This window comes from Apteryx mantelli, chromosome Z (assembly GCF_036417845.1).
Source record: "Apteryx mantelli isolate bAptMan1 chromosome Z, bAptMan1.hap1, whole genome shotgun sequence".
In the NCBI taxonomy this organism is placed as follows: Eukaryota; Metazoa; Chordata; class Aves; order Apterygiformes; family Apterygidae; genus Apteryx; species Apteryx mantelli.
In genome coordinates, this window is record NC_090020.1 from 26238503 (window position 1) to 26254579 (window position 16077).

The window sequence follows — 16077 nt, forward strand, 5'->3', positions numbered from 1 at the left end:
AATTAAAAGGCAATAAAGCGCAAACACTGGAAGGCTTACCACCACAGGAAAACTAAGGGAAGCACATTGCATGTATTGGACCACATATAACCCTAAATTTCCAACTTCTCTTTCACCCCTCTCCCCTGCCTCCCTTTGTCCCCCACAGAAAAATGAACCCACCATAGCAGAACAAATTGCTACTCTACTAAAAATAAAGTAGAACTATAATTTTTTTTACATTAGAATTAAAAACTACCTGCCCATAGTAACTATCACTTTATTATTATTTTTTAAGAGGCCAAGCCATAATCCAGAGAGTAAAAATAAAGACAAAGAAGAAAAATAATTAACTTAGACATGGAAATGGAAAGATTGCTCAGAGTCAAACCAGTCATGATCTTTTTGGGTGTCTTGCCCAAGACTAGGGAGAGAATTTTAGACAGAATCAAGGCAAAATCTCACAGTACTTCACTTCAAAAAACTGAAAGTTTAGTAATAGACTCAACTGCTGCTGTGAACTTTTGCCTGCTCTGAACAAGCAACTTTTTTTTTTGGACAGGAAATAGGTATTGACGGTTTAGGCTAGCCCTAACTATCCATAGCAGTTTTCTTTCCTGTCACCACAAGTCATGCATAAGACTTTGGACAACTCTGTACAACTTACTGCTCTTCCTCATGCAGTTTTCTTCAGAAACCTTTCAGAGCTAGTTATCTTTTGATCTGTTGCCTCCCAAACTGGTGAAACAGCTCCATTTCAACCTGGAGTTCATAGGTATGTTTTGGCCTTGTAATGACCTTCCATGGTTTTTGGAAATTTGCTTATTTGTTCTTTCCACTGTTGCCATAAAGCTCAATCAGTGTGTTTGTAGGTTCACAAAGTGGAAGAATTAAGATAGGACTACACTCTAATTGGGCAAGGAGCAAACTTTCTCACACACCTCTGCTGATAACATTTCAGTTCTGATATGCAGCAGTTCTCTAGCTATAGTCTTGTTGCCTCTCATATCTTTGCCAAATGTATTCGTTGTTTCCTCTGTTAAGTCTTTAGAGATATTTGCATACACATATCTCATGACATTTACTTTTAAATGGCTAAAGGACAATATTTGAGTAGCTGTGGCCCTGCAGAATTGATTTTGGAAGATGAGGCTTGCAAGGTGGGGCATGCTTACTGCTGAACCATTTGGATCATCATCACTTCTATTTTATTTGTCAATGCCAGTTTGTTATCAAACTAAGTAGCTGCAGCTTCTGTTTTCCTACAGTAAGAATTTATGGTTTAGGGACAAGGCACTTGGACTGAGGAATTTCTCTGCTATGTTTTGAGTCCCAGAGGAGTAGCACATGAGGAGTCCTGACATTTCAGGCAGATCTTGAATATTTCTCCAATATAGCTTTATGTCAGGTTGCTACAGTGCTTTAATGCTGCAGTAATAAAGAAGGCTGCCAATTCTCCTTGCCTTTTTTCACAACTTTTATTAGAAATGCATCTGTAGATGTTACTCCTTTGTTTTTCTTGTCTCATTTTAACATGGGTAAAAAAGGAAAATAAACAATTTTGTGAAATGCTGTCTGAGAGAGACAAAGAAGAATACAACGTTTGTTGTTGGATGAGATACTGATGCCTTATGCTGAATGCTCTCAGCTTTGCCAGAAAGAAAGTATTAATTTTATTTCTATGCTTTATAAGTACAGTTGTGAAGAGACAGCAATTGTTCCTAAAATATAGATTTACTTCTTTATTTAAACACTGTTCATAGTTCTTCCAGCATTCTTTAATTCTCATAGTGAGAGGAATGAGGACACAGAGACACATCCTGAAGTACTTACTCAGGAGAAATGTTCAGTATTTCCAGTTCTCCTCAAAATCAATCTGCCTGTCTTGCTACAGACCTACTTTTTCTGGTGATTTCATTCCCCCAGTTAACAGGTAAGAATTTTAGAATTTATCCAGTGTTTTGTTTGTTTACAATATCCTTATCTAGTTTCAAGAGTCCTTAATATATCTGATGTCTTACTAGGTGCCATTCTGAGGTACTCTGGTGGGTAAAACACTGCAGAAAATTGAGAAACACCGCGTTGGTGCTGTTAAAATAGGACACTGACTTGAGTCTTGTTGGGAAGGGTTACAGATCCTGCTGCTCTAGCATACATAAAACTACTGTGCTAAAGGTAAATGTCTGGGTGCAACGAACTCTGTTTCCAGCTTCCTTTAACTGGATGAGCATGTCTGCTACTGGAAAGGGAAAACAGCAGGAAATTACAAACTAAGAAACCCTCCTGACAATTTATCCCTGAGAATAATAAAAGTTTTTCTTATTTAAAGGAAGAGAGGTGGCACAGACCCTAAGAACTATCCACCTTTAACAAGATCTACCTTGTATTTAAGCCTACTGTTGTCCTATTTAAGCCTGTTGCAGAGTCCTAGCCTCTTCACAAATTCTGTGAAAAAATAAATAAAAAAACCTAATAGGGCATACATATATAATCATTTAATTACAAAAACATAAAGCATAAGAAGTTGATAAAATATTTTGAAATGTAGTACATGCTTAAGACTCACTTACCCTGGCAAAAGAAAACAAGGAGAGAGAGAATTGCAGCATTAGCCATACTAGCACTAGCCATTTTTGCACATTGTGGGGAAAAAGGGAAGTTTAGTTTAAATTGAGTAATTTTCTTCAAGCTGATCTGATTCAAACTATTTCTGTATTCTATTCTTCTGAGCATAATGAAATTGTATTAGAGTGAAAATGTACCATTTTGCCTGCTCAGCTATTCCCTTTGAACAATTTACCTTCAGAAACAATTTACCTTCAAAGAAGAAAAAAATTCCAAAAATCAAGTACTCTTTTTTTTCCCCAAAGGGATTGGTCCACATGATGTGTCCCACGTGGCTGGTAGTTTCAATTGCAGGATTGAATTATTTAGAATCGCTAAACTGAATTATTTTAAAAGAACAGTTCTTTCTGTTCCTCCACCACCACCTTTGGGGGTTTTGGGGTTGCTCTTTTTTCCATTTCCTCTTTTTCTTCCGCAGTGTTCATATTATTTATTGACTCAAAATGGCTGTTGCAGATAATTGCCTGAGGCATCTCAGTGAACAAGTATGATTTCCAACAGCACCATAAGCTTTTTTTAATAAAATTTTTCTTGTCTTCTTTATAAATACAATAAAAGCTGATGTTAACATCCCTTACAAATACAAAACTGTATTGCACTGCACTGAAGATGGATTTAAATCTTTGGATGAAAACACACCTGGCACCTTAACAGACAAGCAAAAATGGCTCCAAATGACCAATAAAGGTTACACCAAGAAGCTGCAAAAGCAGCATTAGTGGGCATCCAGATTCTTGCTAAATCTACTATATGGCTTCCTTTTCATATGCCCATCACTATGCGCAAAGTGCAGCAGCTATTTCCAACCGAGGTGACTCACATTTATGTACCCTTATATTAGTGGGAGGCTGAAGATGACATCTACAGGAGTGAGAAGGGACCTTCCTGGGGAAGATTAGCTGGTTAGATGAGGAGATGGAACAGTGGTGGGAAATGGGCAGGGAGGACCAGCCCTGCTGGGCTCCTCGGAGGAGCGCTGCCCTGGGGAGGTGGATGGATGATGGACATCCACTAGCCAAACTCTTGTATCAGTTTTCCTGGTAAAAATGGAGGGAATGCAGCAGAGGATTGCCTCTTGTTTGCCTCCACAAAACCTGCCCCCAGGACAAGGTTTATCTTTAAAAACAGGAAAAGAGAGAGAAAAAAAATCTAGTAAGGTCTCCCCTCCACCCCATTGCAAATTTTACTGAAACATCTTAATGTGAATATAATTAACTTCCAGGAAAAAAAACCTAGCTGTGTTCTAATTCTTCCTAGGAAAATGTGCTAGGAAATTGCTGAGGCAAAACAGACCTTCTCTGCAAGCACAGTGATTGCAGCACACTGTGATTCTTGCCAGCAATAATTACAGTCCAGCAGGGCAGAAACCTAATTTTCAGGCAAGGCAGCTAGAAAGCAAGTAAAAAACAGAGAGATGAAGAAAAAAAACAGCAGGATAGAAAGCAAATGGGGGGTAGGGGGAAGAGATTATCTGACCTTAGACTCTTTATTGAAAGCATTCATTTTAAAACAGCTCTGTTTTCTTTTTAGCACCAGCTCCATTCTTCCTTAACAGATATCTTTTACCTTCCTTTTCCTTTTTCTCTATGTAGTTTCTGGCTCAGTAGGGTGGATTTAGCCTAATATGCTGCATGCTGTTGTTTGCTTCCCTTCACAGTGATACTGCATTGCACATCTATAGGCAAAATCAGGTAATACTGTTTTACCTCAGAGTAGTAAATATGAACTAGACCTTCAGAAATGATTTGTGCACTGTGAGGCACACACACTACACTGGTACTTAGGGTTTTCCAAGTTCTGCACGTATGTAAAGTCAGGATTACCTTGGAAATACAAATTATGGCTGCACATAGGTAGATGTGCACCAGTGGTCCACCTAATGGCAGCTGCCAAATCAAAGGGCTAGCTAAGATCAAATACATCAAATAGATGCTTTCAAACAGAAAGCAAATGAAGTCATAGGAGAGACAACCCCAGCAGTGGTACGGGTATTCAGATATGTAGGTGGACAAGGAGTAGGCTGTAATAATTTAACTGTAAAATTTTTGAATTCTTACAACTTGTTCCCCTGCCTGGTTCCACAGTAGCCAGTCACTTTTCTGCCCCTTACTAATTTGGGTGACATGGAGCTATTATGTGTGGAGAGGACAGGACTGTGCAGGGGGAGACAGACAAAAACAACTCTATGTGGAGGGCAGTAGTCCTATAATGAGCAAGTCATACAGACCTATAGAAAATTCCTTGACACAAAAACTTGCTCATTTTGCTCTGTAGGCTTTTCTCTGAGTTAGCATAGCTGTGTCACCATTTGATATATTCAGGCCTATCTGAATATATAAATGATAACACTTTCAGCAGTATGAGCTACTACACTGCAAACTGTTTTGTATTCTACATGGGTGAAGTTGACTTTACCCCTAGAAAGAGAAGCAAGAGCCATAGGTAGGGGCCATAGCCAAAGACATCACTAACTGCAAATTCTCCAAGTCATGGGATGGCAATTCATTTGAAAAACTGTTTTGAAATAGTTTAGAACAGTTTTTAATGAGATTAATTACAGGGCATAAAGATTCTTCCCAACTACTGGCATATTTATTTCCTCTTTTAGTGCCTTTTCTAACCCAAAGTGAGTCCTTCCCTCTCATCACACTGCTTTTTTTCTGCAACTTATTCTGAAAACTTCCCAGAGGCAGAAGAGCTTCTTCCATTCACAGCCAGTGTAAGGGCCTGGGACTGAATATGAATTACTGTGCAGTACCAGGCTGTGCTTCGAATTGCTAAAATATTCTATTACATGCAAACCCTTCTTCTTTTAAATTAGGGTTAACCTCAACTATTTCAGAGTGAGAAGAAGCAGCTGAAATATATTCAGATTTTTAGCTGGTATTTATCTAAAGAGAGGAAACAATGCCAGATTGGTAGGGAGAATGCTGTGCCCAGCTGCACTGAAAAGCATTTTGCTCTCTGTCATGAAGGAGATAGACAAAAACAATTATTTCCTACACCTCAGATTGACTGTGCCTGCTGACTGTACAACGGGTAGCTGAAGATACGGTAAAAAACACGGTAGGAGTGATGAGAGCAGTGAAAGCAGCCAACAGTACTCTTTATATACTGTATTCACGGCATCTTAAGAATGCTGCAAGTTATTCGTGCTTTTAGGGCTGGGAGCATTTTTCATCATCATTTCACTATGATACTAGGGATGAAAAAACAGTGATATAACTTTTATTCAAAGTGATTTTTTTTTGCTCTCTCCAGAATTTTTTGAATATCTTTAAATATCACTCCTCATGAAAAAACAAATGGTAAATGCCTCACAGTTACATAAGTCAGAAAGAAACATCTCCCTTTTCTAGAGAGCAGCAGGCACAGTTGTAAATATATCCTGAAACTGTTCTGGCTGAGAGCACGAGTTCAACAAAATAGGCAAATTGTTCTGGAGCACATTTTAGCACTTAAAATTTAGCTAGGCCTACCTGAATATTACAGAGGAAAATTCCCTAAAAAGAAAAATCAGTGTTTAATGAAACAAACCATTAAAGGAGATCAGTTATGCAAAGCCTCAAAATGGTTAAGATAAGAGGGGAAAAACATTTCCTTTTTTCTTTCAATAAATAATCCTGTTTAACACAGGGGAAAAGCAGCATAACAAAGATCAAAGTGAGTAGGTGAGTAGCTGGATAATACTGGAGAAAAAAGGGGATGGTCAAATAAGGGGAAATTCAGCAATAGGAAGATTAGAGAGAGGAAAGTTTAGGAAAAAAATTAAATCAAGTGGTGTGCTGTTCTGAGGAGTAAGAAAGAGAATTCCAAATGAGGAAATAAGAAGGAGCAGATATGTAAGGGGAGAAGTTTGAATGCTGGCAGTAAAGTTTCAGAAATTTTACATTTCCTTCCACTCCGTGGCAGCACTGCCACACTTCACATTTTTCTTTGATCCCATAATTTGTCACAGACTCATTGTCTGGTAAGAAGCAGGGAACAAGCAAAAAAATTCAGTGCTTATAAGAAAGGCAGTAGTTCTGCAATTTGGAAGCCATCTAGGTCCACAGAAAATTGATTGACAAAAATTATTGTCAATGTTTGTTTTCTCCTGTAATTGGTAGCTTTTGTTCCAGGCTGAGACAGCTGTGTCAACTACTCAATGACTGAAGAGAAAATGCTATGGAAATCTCACAGCTCTGCCCCACATAAAAAACTTAATATTTTGCCATCTAGCTCTTCAGCTAACCTGTCTGTTTCCAAGTCTGGGTAAGCAGAATGTGCATGTCCCTTTGAAGCCTTTTCTTTTGGAAGGAAACATTAATATTTTCCAGTGGAATAAATGACAAAAAATAAGTACTGACACTAAAAACATTGAAAACAATGCTTTTCACTTGTACAGCAGCTTTCATGTAGTTGCTACCTTAGGCCATTTACCTCTCTGTTCAGGCAGTGAAATACCAGTTCCTCATTTCAGAGTTGAAGGAACATGAATAAATATAAATTGCAAGTCACAAAGAAAATAAGCAGGGGAAAAGAAGTTAGAGACTGTGCTTTAAGCCACTAGGCTGCACTCATCAACAGATTATGATGATAGACACAAATAGATGTGTTTCCATGTAAACTTTCAATATTGGAACTGGGCAAGTATAGCGAGGAAGGAGAGATGGTTTTCAGTGAAGAAATGCGCATTTTAATTAAAAAATTGATATATCCTGAGCTCCTCCGGCACTCTGATACAGGAAAGAAAAGTGAGGTAAATGTGATGTTGTACACTCCCACCACCTCTTCTGTAGAGAGGGTTCACAGAAGTTCACATAAAGTGAATTAAATATGTTAACGGTATAAGGGACATGTGTGCATAAAATAAAGATGCATTGTCATCTGCAAGGCTGAAGGCCCAAATAGCAGGAATTATAACCAATCGAAACCTGATATAATGGAGTTCATTAACCCTACTTGTCTCGAAGCAGCTGCTGTCCACAGACACTGATCCACTAATGGCATAAGATCACGCATTGGATCTTATGTGGCATTCTTCTAGGTGTGCGGCATGTACCTAGAAAAAGCCTCTACAAAATGCTTTTACAGGAGATGCTACATGCCGCCTTTAGAAACCATAACCCCATCAAACTGATGTTTCTGCTGGAAAGCACTCTTCTGGCAGAGCTACAGGTACCTGTGCCACGAACCGGAGGCATCAGAGTCAACTTTGATCTCTACCTGTGTCTGATCTTCTGATGAGACCCATGTGCATACCATTAAAGTTTTGTTCTACACTTTAGAGACTCAGCTATCTCTGGTATTTGTGTGGATGTGTGTGTCCCTTTGTCTCTACAGCTGTACATGTCCCAGTAGTTCATTCTGGGAAACTATGAACTGATAGCAAATCACAGCATTAGATATTGCTGTTTTTGAGTAAATAGTCTCCTCTTGGCATGTAACCTCAGATCCTCAAAGTCTCTGCTCTCTTGCTAAACAATGAATCTTAGGTAGGAAAATTTCTGTGAAAACCAGCCAGTCAAGCTAGTGTCATTCAGGGCTTTTAATGAGCAATTTAACCCATAACCCATCTCTTGCTCACAGCTAGTAACCACTGTAAAATTGAATTGTTATTCAAGCCAAAGTTTAATATAAAAGCCATAAGTGATGTTAAGAGCTCACCACTGAGACAGATAGACCTAACATTCTGTTACTTTAAGAGAATGAAACTCCAATTTGGTCATTCTCACTGCTGTATATACTGGAAAATTATGACTTGCAAGTCACTGCTTTACACAACGCTGTCTGTAGGACTTCCATGCACAAATATGTCTTCTGATTTTAATTTCAATTGAAAACACTGACCTTAGAAGGAGGTGTTGTGAGTTCATTAGGTTGGAAAGGTATTACGATTGGGGACCCAGACTCTTGCTCCACCTAAAACCTCAGTTTCTAATTTTGCTTTGCAATTTATTGTCAAAAACCTTGATAGCAGGTGGAAGCCCAGGTTGCTTTGCCATTGATGATGCAGGCATGTGCCTATTCTGCACGTGCCTATTTAAGTTGACATCAAAGCCATGACAACACCCAGAAACAAATCAGCAAAAATAGCCAAGACCTATTAGTTTCCTAGCCAATTTGCTAGTGATACTAAGCAGGTAAAACTTGGAAAAGACATTTCAATTATTGTAAGGTATTTGTAGAGATCAGTACACTTGCAGATGTTGTTGTATCTACACAGAACCCGCATCTCATACAGCGAGCTACTCATCTACAGCTTTTGGATATTACTGCAGTAAAGAAAGGGTTTCTGGCCTGCCTGGAGCTAGAGAAGAGGAAATTCTCTTTTCCGAAAAAAGGCAAGAGAAATTACAACTCGTTGGACATCACAGGGTCAGGGAGTGAGAAAGGTTTTTGAGCAGTATGTGTAGCATATAACCTGTATTGAATACTGCTGACTTAACTGATTACAAAAATTGGCCTATATTATCTAATGCAAAACTTGCTGTGCCACATGCTACTGTTCTGCCTTCACTTTCTGTACTGGGACAATTGACAGTGCTCTATGATTCAGTGCACATTTTGCAGAATTATTTGTGGATAGTGTGAAAAGGACAACAGGTATCTTCATAAACATATGTTTTTAAAAGGCAAAGAAACTTTTTAAATATTGTTTCTCTGGTTGCAGTTTTAATCACAGAATACATGTTAAGGGAAGAGATTTATTTTAAGTTACATTACTTTCTACTAGGTGACTTCATCTGTGATAACTGGGCACGGAATATGCACCAAATAGAACAGAACATTCATCCTTCTGAATGCAAGCAACAGATCAGGGATTTTCTGTAGCTCTCTAGGTGGCTCAAGTTACAAAAGTGCTATTGGTCTTTGCAGACTTGAGCTGAAGATGGCATGGCTGAGGCTCAGGACAGACCAAATAACTATCTAAATTGCACACTTTTTCTTTGACAGTCAGTCTGACATTCTTGTGCTTTCTGTCAGCAGGAGCCCTACTTCATCTGCCACGAGTTGAAAGGTGACTGCTAGGATCAAAAGCTTTTCAAGGCTTCAGTGTAATACAACAGCTGCCTTTATTTCTTTTTTGATGCAAGTAGTTGTTTTGCCTGTGGAACTTGTTCTCAGGATTACTGAAGCACAAGGCACAAAAACCTGGGCCTAGGATCAGATTTTGTTCTCAGTGGAGTCAATGGCAAAGCCTATCTAACTTCAGCCAGCTTCTTGTCAGCCTGCAGGTCAGAAAGATTAGAAAAAGGTTTATTTCCTAAAAAAACCTAATCAAATAAGGTTACAAAATTTAGAACTACCCTGTAATCATAATTTTAAGACAATTTTACAATGGTAGGGCCTACTTACTAGACTAATCCTATTGACTGGAAATGATGCAGAATACAAAGATTTGGTCAGCATTAAGAAATCTTAGCAGCAATAATTTATTTGTTTACTTGTTTATAAAACCCAATTTCTTTAAAAATCTAAAAATTTCTTTTAAAAAATGGAACTCAATGAGCTATTTTAACCTTTGCAAAGGACCAGAGAAAGAAATAGACAATATTCTGGTATTACTAAAAGTCAGTTGACTTAGCTAATACGTAGTTCAAAATATATCTACATATATATTAATAAACACTTGCAAATAATGTTTAATTAGACTGCTAATTCACTGAACCTGCACATCCAGCTGAAAAACTCAGTTGTTTTTGTAGCCGGCATAGGATCAAGTCAGGTTTTTGACAGTATAAACTCTTCCAGACACACTGACAGGTTTGCTCCAGCCTTTTCAGGCAAACAAAGTAGAAAGCCCTGGAGAAGAACAAATCTCATTGGTAGTTCGAATGGAAAAGAAACTGCTAAATCACTCACCAGCCTCTCAGTACTTTGGGTAAGTAACTGATGAGCTGAGTCAAGATCCTGTATTAGCTGGATAAAATTGGGGTACAAATGCAACTCAACCTTCTCATACACTGAATCTTTGTATTTCTGGACAATCTGGTTCCATTTCTGTTTGAGACAAAAAGCCAGTCCTGGTCTCAGCTCATTGCACCCAGCTGCTTCGGCATGAAACCTAGTTTGTTTGTTCTGGCAGCACCAGAATGGCAAATTAGTTGTGAATTAGGCTGGAATAAACTATTACCATATTCTCAGCAAAACAGAGTAGCTGTAAGTTTTACGCTACACCCAAACACTGATCACGTTTGTCACAGTGACCATGCACTGAGCCACAGGAATAGCGGAGAACAGGACAGGCAAGGGAAAAATAACCATTACTTGCTGATACTTGCTGAACAAGAGATGCTCTTGTTTTCCTTTTAGCAAGAGTTTACCGGTGCATGCAAACCTATTAGTGTTTATAAACCTATGCCCACTATCCATAATCTCTTCCTTCTGTGAACCTATCCTGTAGTGGGGTTATAGACAATTACACTATTAATTCATTTAGTGTAGTAACTTGAATTTCAAACAGTTAGCAAAAAACTGTCATGGTAACAAAAAAACCCCCAAAGTTTACCAGCAGGCAGCACACAGTCTTTATCACTGATGTTACTTGTGCCATCTTTTAATTACTAAGGTAGTAAGACAGGACATTTCCTGATTCATGGCAAATGTCTCTGTCCAGCATATGGAAATAAGATTAGGTCTATTCACTCTTAAACTGCTATTTTCAAAGCATTAATTTTATGACAAATGTATCTCACTGCAACAAGCGTGGGTTTTTTTTCAGGGACATACATATACCTCTCTGGCTTGCCAAAGGGGTCTTTCCCTATGCCCGCCCAAGGAAGTTTCCCTCTTCCTCTTCTCCCTGCTCTGCAGACGGATGTGTTCAACTCACTGGAAAGCACACTCAGACTCAAGAAGTCATATCACTTTCCTGGGAATAAGGCACTCCAGCAATATGCCAGTCTAAGCTGTAAAATGTTACAGTACTCCTGAAACAGTGGAGCAGCCTGTACTTGCCAGATAACTCAAACACCAGAATTACTGTCTTCGAGGACAAATAATAAGGCTAATTTATTTATTAAGACAGAAAAAAGCACTCCTTTGTAAAGCTGGAAACAGACTTTTGAAGCATAACCCAATGCAACTTGCGTTCAGTCACTATCTGAAGGGAATTTTCTTCTACTCTGCTGCTTGAGGGATTCCCTTTCTAGCTGCCACTTGAGTACGGGGCTGAGCGAGGACTGCAGCCGACGATGTCCCTGCCAGATTGAATCCTCAGGGAACGCCCTCGCCTGCTCTTCACACGCTGAGTTCAGAATAAAAGTGGGAGATCAGAGAACAACCTCAGAGACAGTCTTGTTCCTCTCCACTCTCTCTGTCATTTCTTATTAATTTATGGAAGTCCATTTTTTTTGGTGCCTTTGGACTAGTTGATATAGAATGCAAAGGTCCCATGTGAAAAAATCTGTTTTCTTTCCTTAAAAATCCCCCCTTCCCCTCCTCCCCAATTTCTTTTTTCTTAGTGGCAGACAAAGTATCATTAAATTTGCTGTTCTTGCTCCCTCTGAAATTGCACGGAGGAAAAGGGAACAGGTAGAAAAAGTGCTCGTAGTAATTTTTGAAAAAAGGTGTTGAGTGGACTTTACAATACTATTTCCTGCACAGGTATCTGTGGTGAGCCTTCATGCTCTTATTTTAGTAACTACTTTGGGTAAACATTTTTAAAGAATTCTTTGTACATGTAATGGTAGTGAATCTCCATAAATTATATATAAGCCACTCTCCTGCCCTTGAATTCTACAGTTACAGGTACAGACACCTATATTCTATTTAATTTTAAATAGGTTTTTGTATCATATACCTCTCTAAGCTCAAATACATTTCTGAATATAAGCTCGGATGCATACAGTGCCAACACAGCTAAATTTGCAATGTAATTAAACTTATTAAACAGAGAAGCGAAATTTGCTCTGTTTTGCAGATCTAACAGACTTAGATCTCTCATCTGCTATGGCCTCACCCTATCATCCAGTTTGTGTACTCAGATTTTATTCAGCAAATGAACTTACTCTTCAGCAAATAAACAGAACACTGCACATCTAATAGTAAGGCATACAATTCAGAGGCCATCTTTAAAAGTAAATGTCAACGTGTCAGAACTAGAAACACCCCATTTCCTGTAAAGGGGGTAACCTTTGCTGTGATTTTGCTTTTTCTCTGACCACCACAGTTCTGTTAGGTTTATAAAAGAGATGTCAATTGTTCATACATTCTAAGTAGGCACAGTAGGAAATCTTGCTCTCAAAGATAGATTTTTAATTCCTTTCCACAGACAAACTTTCATTTTCTTTCTCTTTGGAAATTTCCTCTACGCATCTGTAATTCAACTGTATTTATGTACTTTACTGTAAGAGCATTTTCTTGTCTGTACGTATTTGCATTTATTTGTTTAGTTGCACACTGTAATATGGCAAGTTTCTCCCATGCTGTCTACTTTGCTACTTATGAATTCAGCAGCCACAAAATCAGACAGCCTGGGAGACTGGACCCATCAGCTTAGGAAATATAGCTGTGATCAATTTGACTGCTGCTGAGCTCTAATAAGAGACAGTCCTTTGCATCTTCCTTGTGTTTGTCTGGTTTGGGAGAGGGAAGATCTGAGCAATGACAATGTCAGTTCATCAAGCAGTGTTTTGTCTTACACATGACAAAATCAGAGGGTCAAGCCAGAGGAAGGAGAAGAGCTGGAGCAGATGTGGAGATAGGAAACATCTGGCTGTGTAGAACTGGTGAAGCCTCCACTCACTCCTGGTAATACTTCATGCCTCCAAGGTCATCTGACTCCTCTGGCAATGCTACCTTCACCATTACAAATATTGTCATTCTTCTAAATTCATCTACATCATCATGAGTCTTAAAGGACATTAGCTTAACAAGTACACCGCAGGTAAGAAATCTTTTCAGCTTACCACCATTAAAATTTGCACTCTCTGAGTGCAACTAAACTACCTGAGAGAAACAGCTGTTTTAATGTATTCCCTTTGTTTATAGTTGGGTTAGTGTTACAAACGGAAGCTCGAAACACCTAACTATGGACAAACCATCTCCTGGCTGCTGGCTTTTCACAAGAGAGGTAGCTGAGGAGTATAAATGGTGACAGAGGTGACACATCTGCAAAATAACTTTTAACAAATGCACTACCTTGCCTGGAATAAAAATCCTGACTTGATTAACACAGGTGAAAATTCCGTAGTTAAATTCGCAATGGCAGAGTTTGTTCAAAGCCTGACAATCAAATCTGGAATTAGAGGCCCTGCAATAATCTAGAATTGCACATTTTCCAGAGTCTTGGTAAACTGATGTCTCTCTATTTCTCTCTCTTTCTCTCTTTTTCTTTCTTGATTTCTTGCTTTCTTCCTTCCCTCCCTTCCTCCCTCCCTCCCTTCTTTCCTCCTTCCTTCTTTCATTTCTTCCTCTCTCCCTCTTGTGTAGGTCCTGTACATGTACATTATGATTATTAAAACATTAACATAAACGGGCACATTTGCAGCACCAAAGCTGTATGAGGCACAGGGTTATTGTTTCATCTGAATTATGACTGTGGGAGAAAGCAGTCTGTGGGGGATGCTGATAAATGGATAAATGCCCAGGTCACCTCCATCAATCATCTGCTTGCTGTGCAATGGCAGAGTGGAGCTGCACACTGCTGCTATGTCTTTCCTGCAAAAGTTGTCCTGGACAGCCCCCTCCTGCAGTTCCTCAAAGTAAATGCTATGTGCTTATGGTATGTATAAATGCTTAGTTATGAATGAGGAAGGCTGGCTACTTTTTGATGGATGCATGAGCTCCTGGTTAGTGGACAGGGTACTGCACTCTTGGCAAGTTAAATTGTATAAAGGAATATCTTCTGCTATTTTGCAAAGCTCTGGCTAAAAGGAACAGCCTTCCTATTAACCCTTCCTAATCATTACTACACCCATATTCAGTGGTATCATTCACTCCACGTCCTCCTTTTAACTGAAATTAAAAGGCACAAGAGAAGATGAAGTTACAGAGAACTCAAATAACTTCAGAAAAAGAAACACCTATGAAAAATGAGAGTCAATCTTTTCTCTTGAAGTTACCCTACACAAAGTGTTGCAGGCTCTCAACAATCTGGAATTTCAGGGAGCTCTGATATGAATTGAAAACAGATCTTAGAAGAAGGATTAAGTTACAAAACAGAAAGATGTCTATTCAGCCAGTCTGCAAGAAATAAAAGCTACTAGAATTTAATTCCAACTGTTTTAAAATGTGATTTTACTTCAAAAATGCTTCTGCAAAAGCAGCCTTATGGCGCTCCCAGAAACTACTGAACGAACTTGTGTTCTAGAAAGCATAAGTATGTGTAGAGGGATAGCCTGCCACTGCAGAATAGGATCCTTGGAGACAAGACGTTTTCTTTTCCTTTCACGCATCTCCATAACAAAACAATAGCCCTAGTGATACTTATGCAACTCTACAGTATCTTTAAAATATGATCCCAGTGACAGATATACAATTAGGCTTTCTTCTGAGGGCTTCTATATTTGAAAGTGGTAGAATTTTAATCACAATATGCCTGGGGATGACTGAAAAGTAACAATATCCATGTCCTATTAGCTATATTTTTTCCTGTCAAAGTAAACGTAGGGGAATTTACAGAGGGAGTAGAACTGTTGGAGTTCACTTAATATCAGGAAACAGATTAAAGCAAACAAAAGTCTAATATGGTGATCTGATTTGGGACTACTACACCCTTCCCTTAAACCATTTAGAGTCTAGACCACCATAATCAGATTTGTAAAATCCTTCAGCAGGCTCCTGAAAGACTCAATCAAAACAATGCATTGAGCTTTCTCTTCTCAGCTAAGGAAGGTCTGAACGTACCAGCTCCTTCTTCTTCATGCACTCCATGAGGATAATGAAGAGATGCTGTGCCTGTGTTCGGGTATAGGTAAACGTCTTCTGGATGGTAACTAGCAATTGGTCCCTCAACGACTCATTGATAAGTCTGAAATTCAAAAAAAGAAAAAGAAAAGAAAAAGCAAAATTCTGTTATTAAAATGGTCAGTAAAAATGTTCATAAGGGAAAATGTTGCAAATTCAGGCAAGTAGGAGTTAGAGAGCAAAGCACTGAAAGTTGTTCTGGACAGACTTGAAGGGCAGGAATTGCTGAAAGCATCAGAGACAAACTTGAAAACATTGTTCTAGAAAAATATGTTGATCATCGTGTTGAGATCCCTCATCTCCCAAGTCTTTATTTCAGTTCCCAGATGTTGCGGGACAGGAGGTCATTCAAACTATCAACTATGTGAGATTTTCTAATGAAAACAAGAACCACACTGTTAGCCTGGGATTTGAGGGACATTAGCACATCTAGTTGAACTGAACACGCATTTCTATCAGGGCATTAACAGAATTTAATTTATAGTTTGTTTTATGAAACGGGGTATTTCTATATTTCTGTTGTCAGTGCTTTTGTTTTTAGCTTTAGTATTCCAATAACTTCATCTCACAACACTGATG

At 38.7% G+C, this 16077-nt stretch overlaps 1 protein-coding gene across 1 annotated transcript in view; it reads right to left on the reverse strand.

Moving 5' to 3' along the window:
- The window catches only part of TRPM3 (transient receptor potential cation channel subfamily M member 3), a 280268-nt gene that overhangs the window by 70611 nt on the left and 193580 nt on the right, over nucleotides 1-16077 (reverse strand). The window contains exon 8 of the mRNA XM_067316547.1: nucleotides 15439-15562. Coding sequence (XP_067172648.1) covers nucleotides 15439-15562 — 124 coding nt within the window. The remainder of the gene's footprint in view (nucleotides 1-15438; nucleotides 15563-16077) is intronic.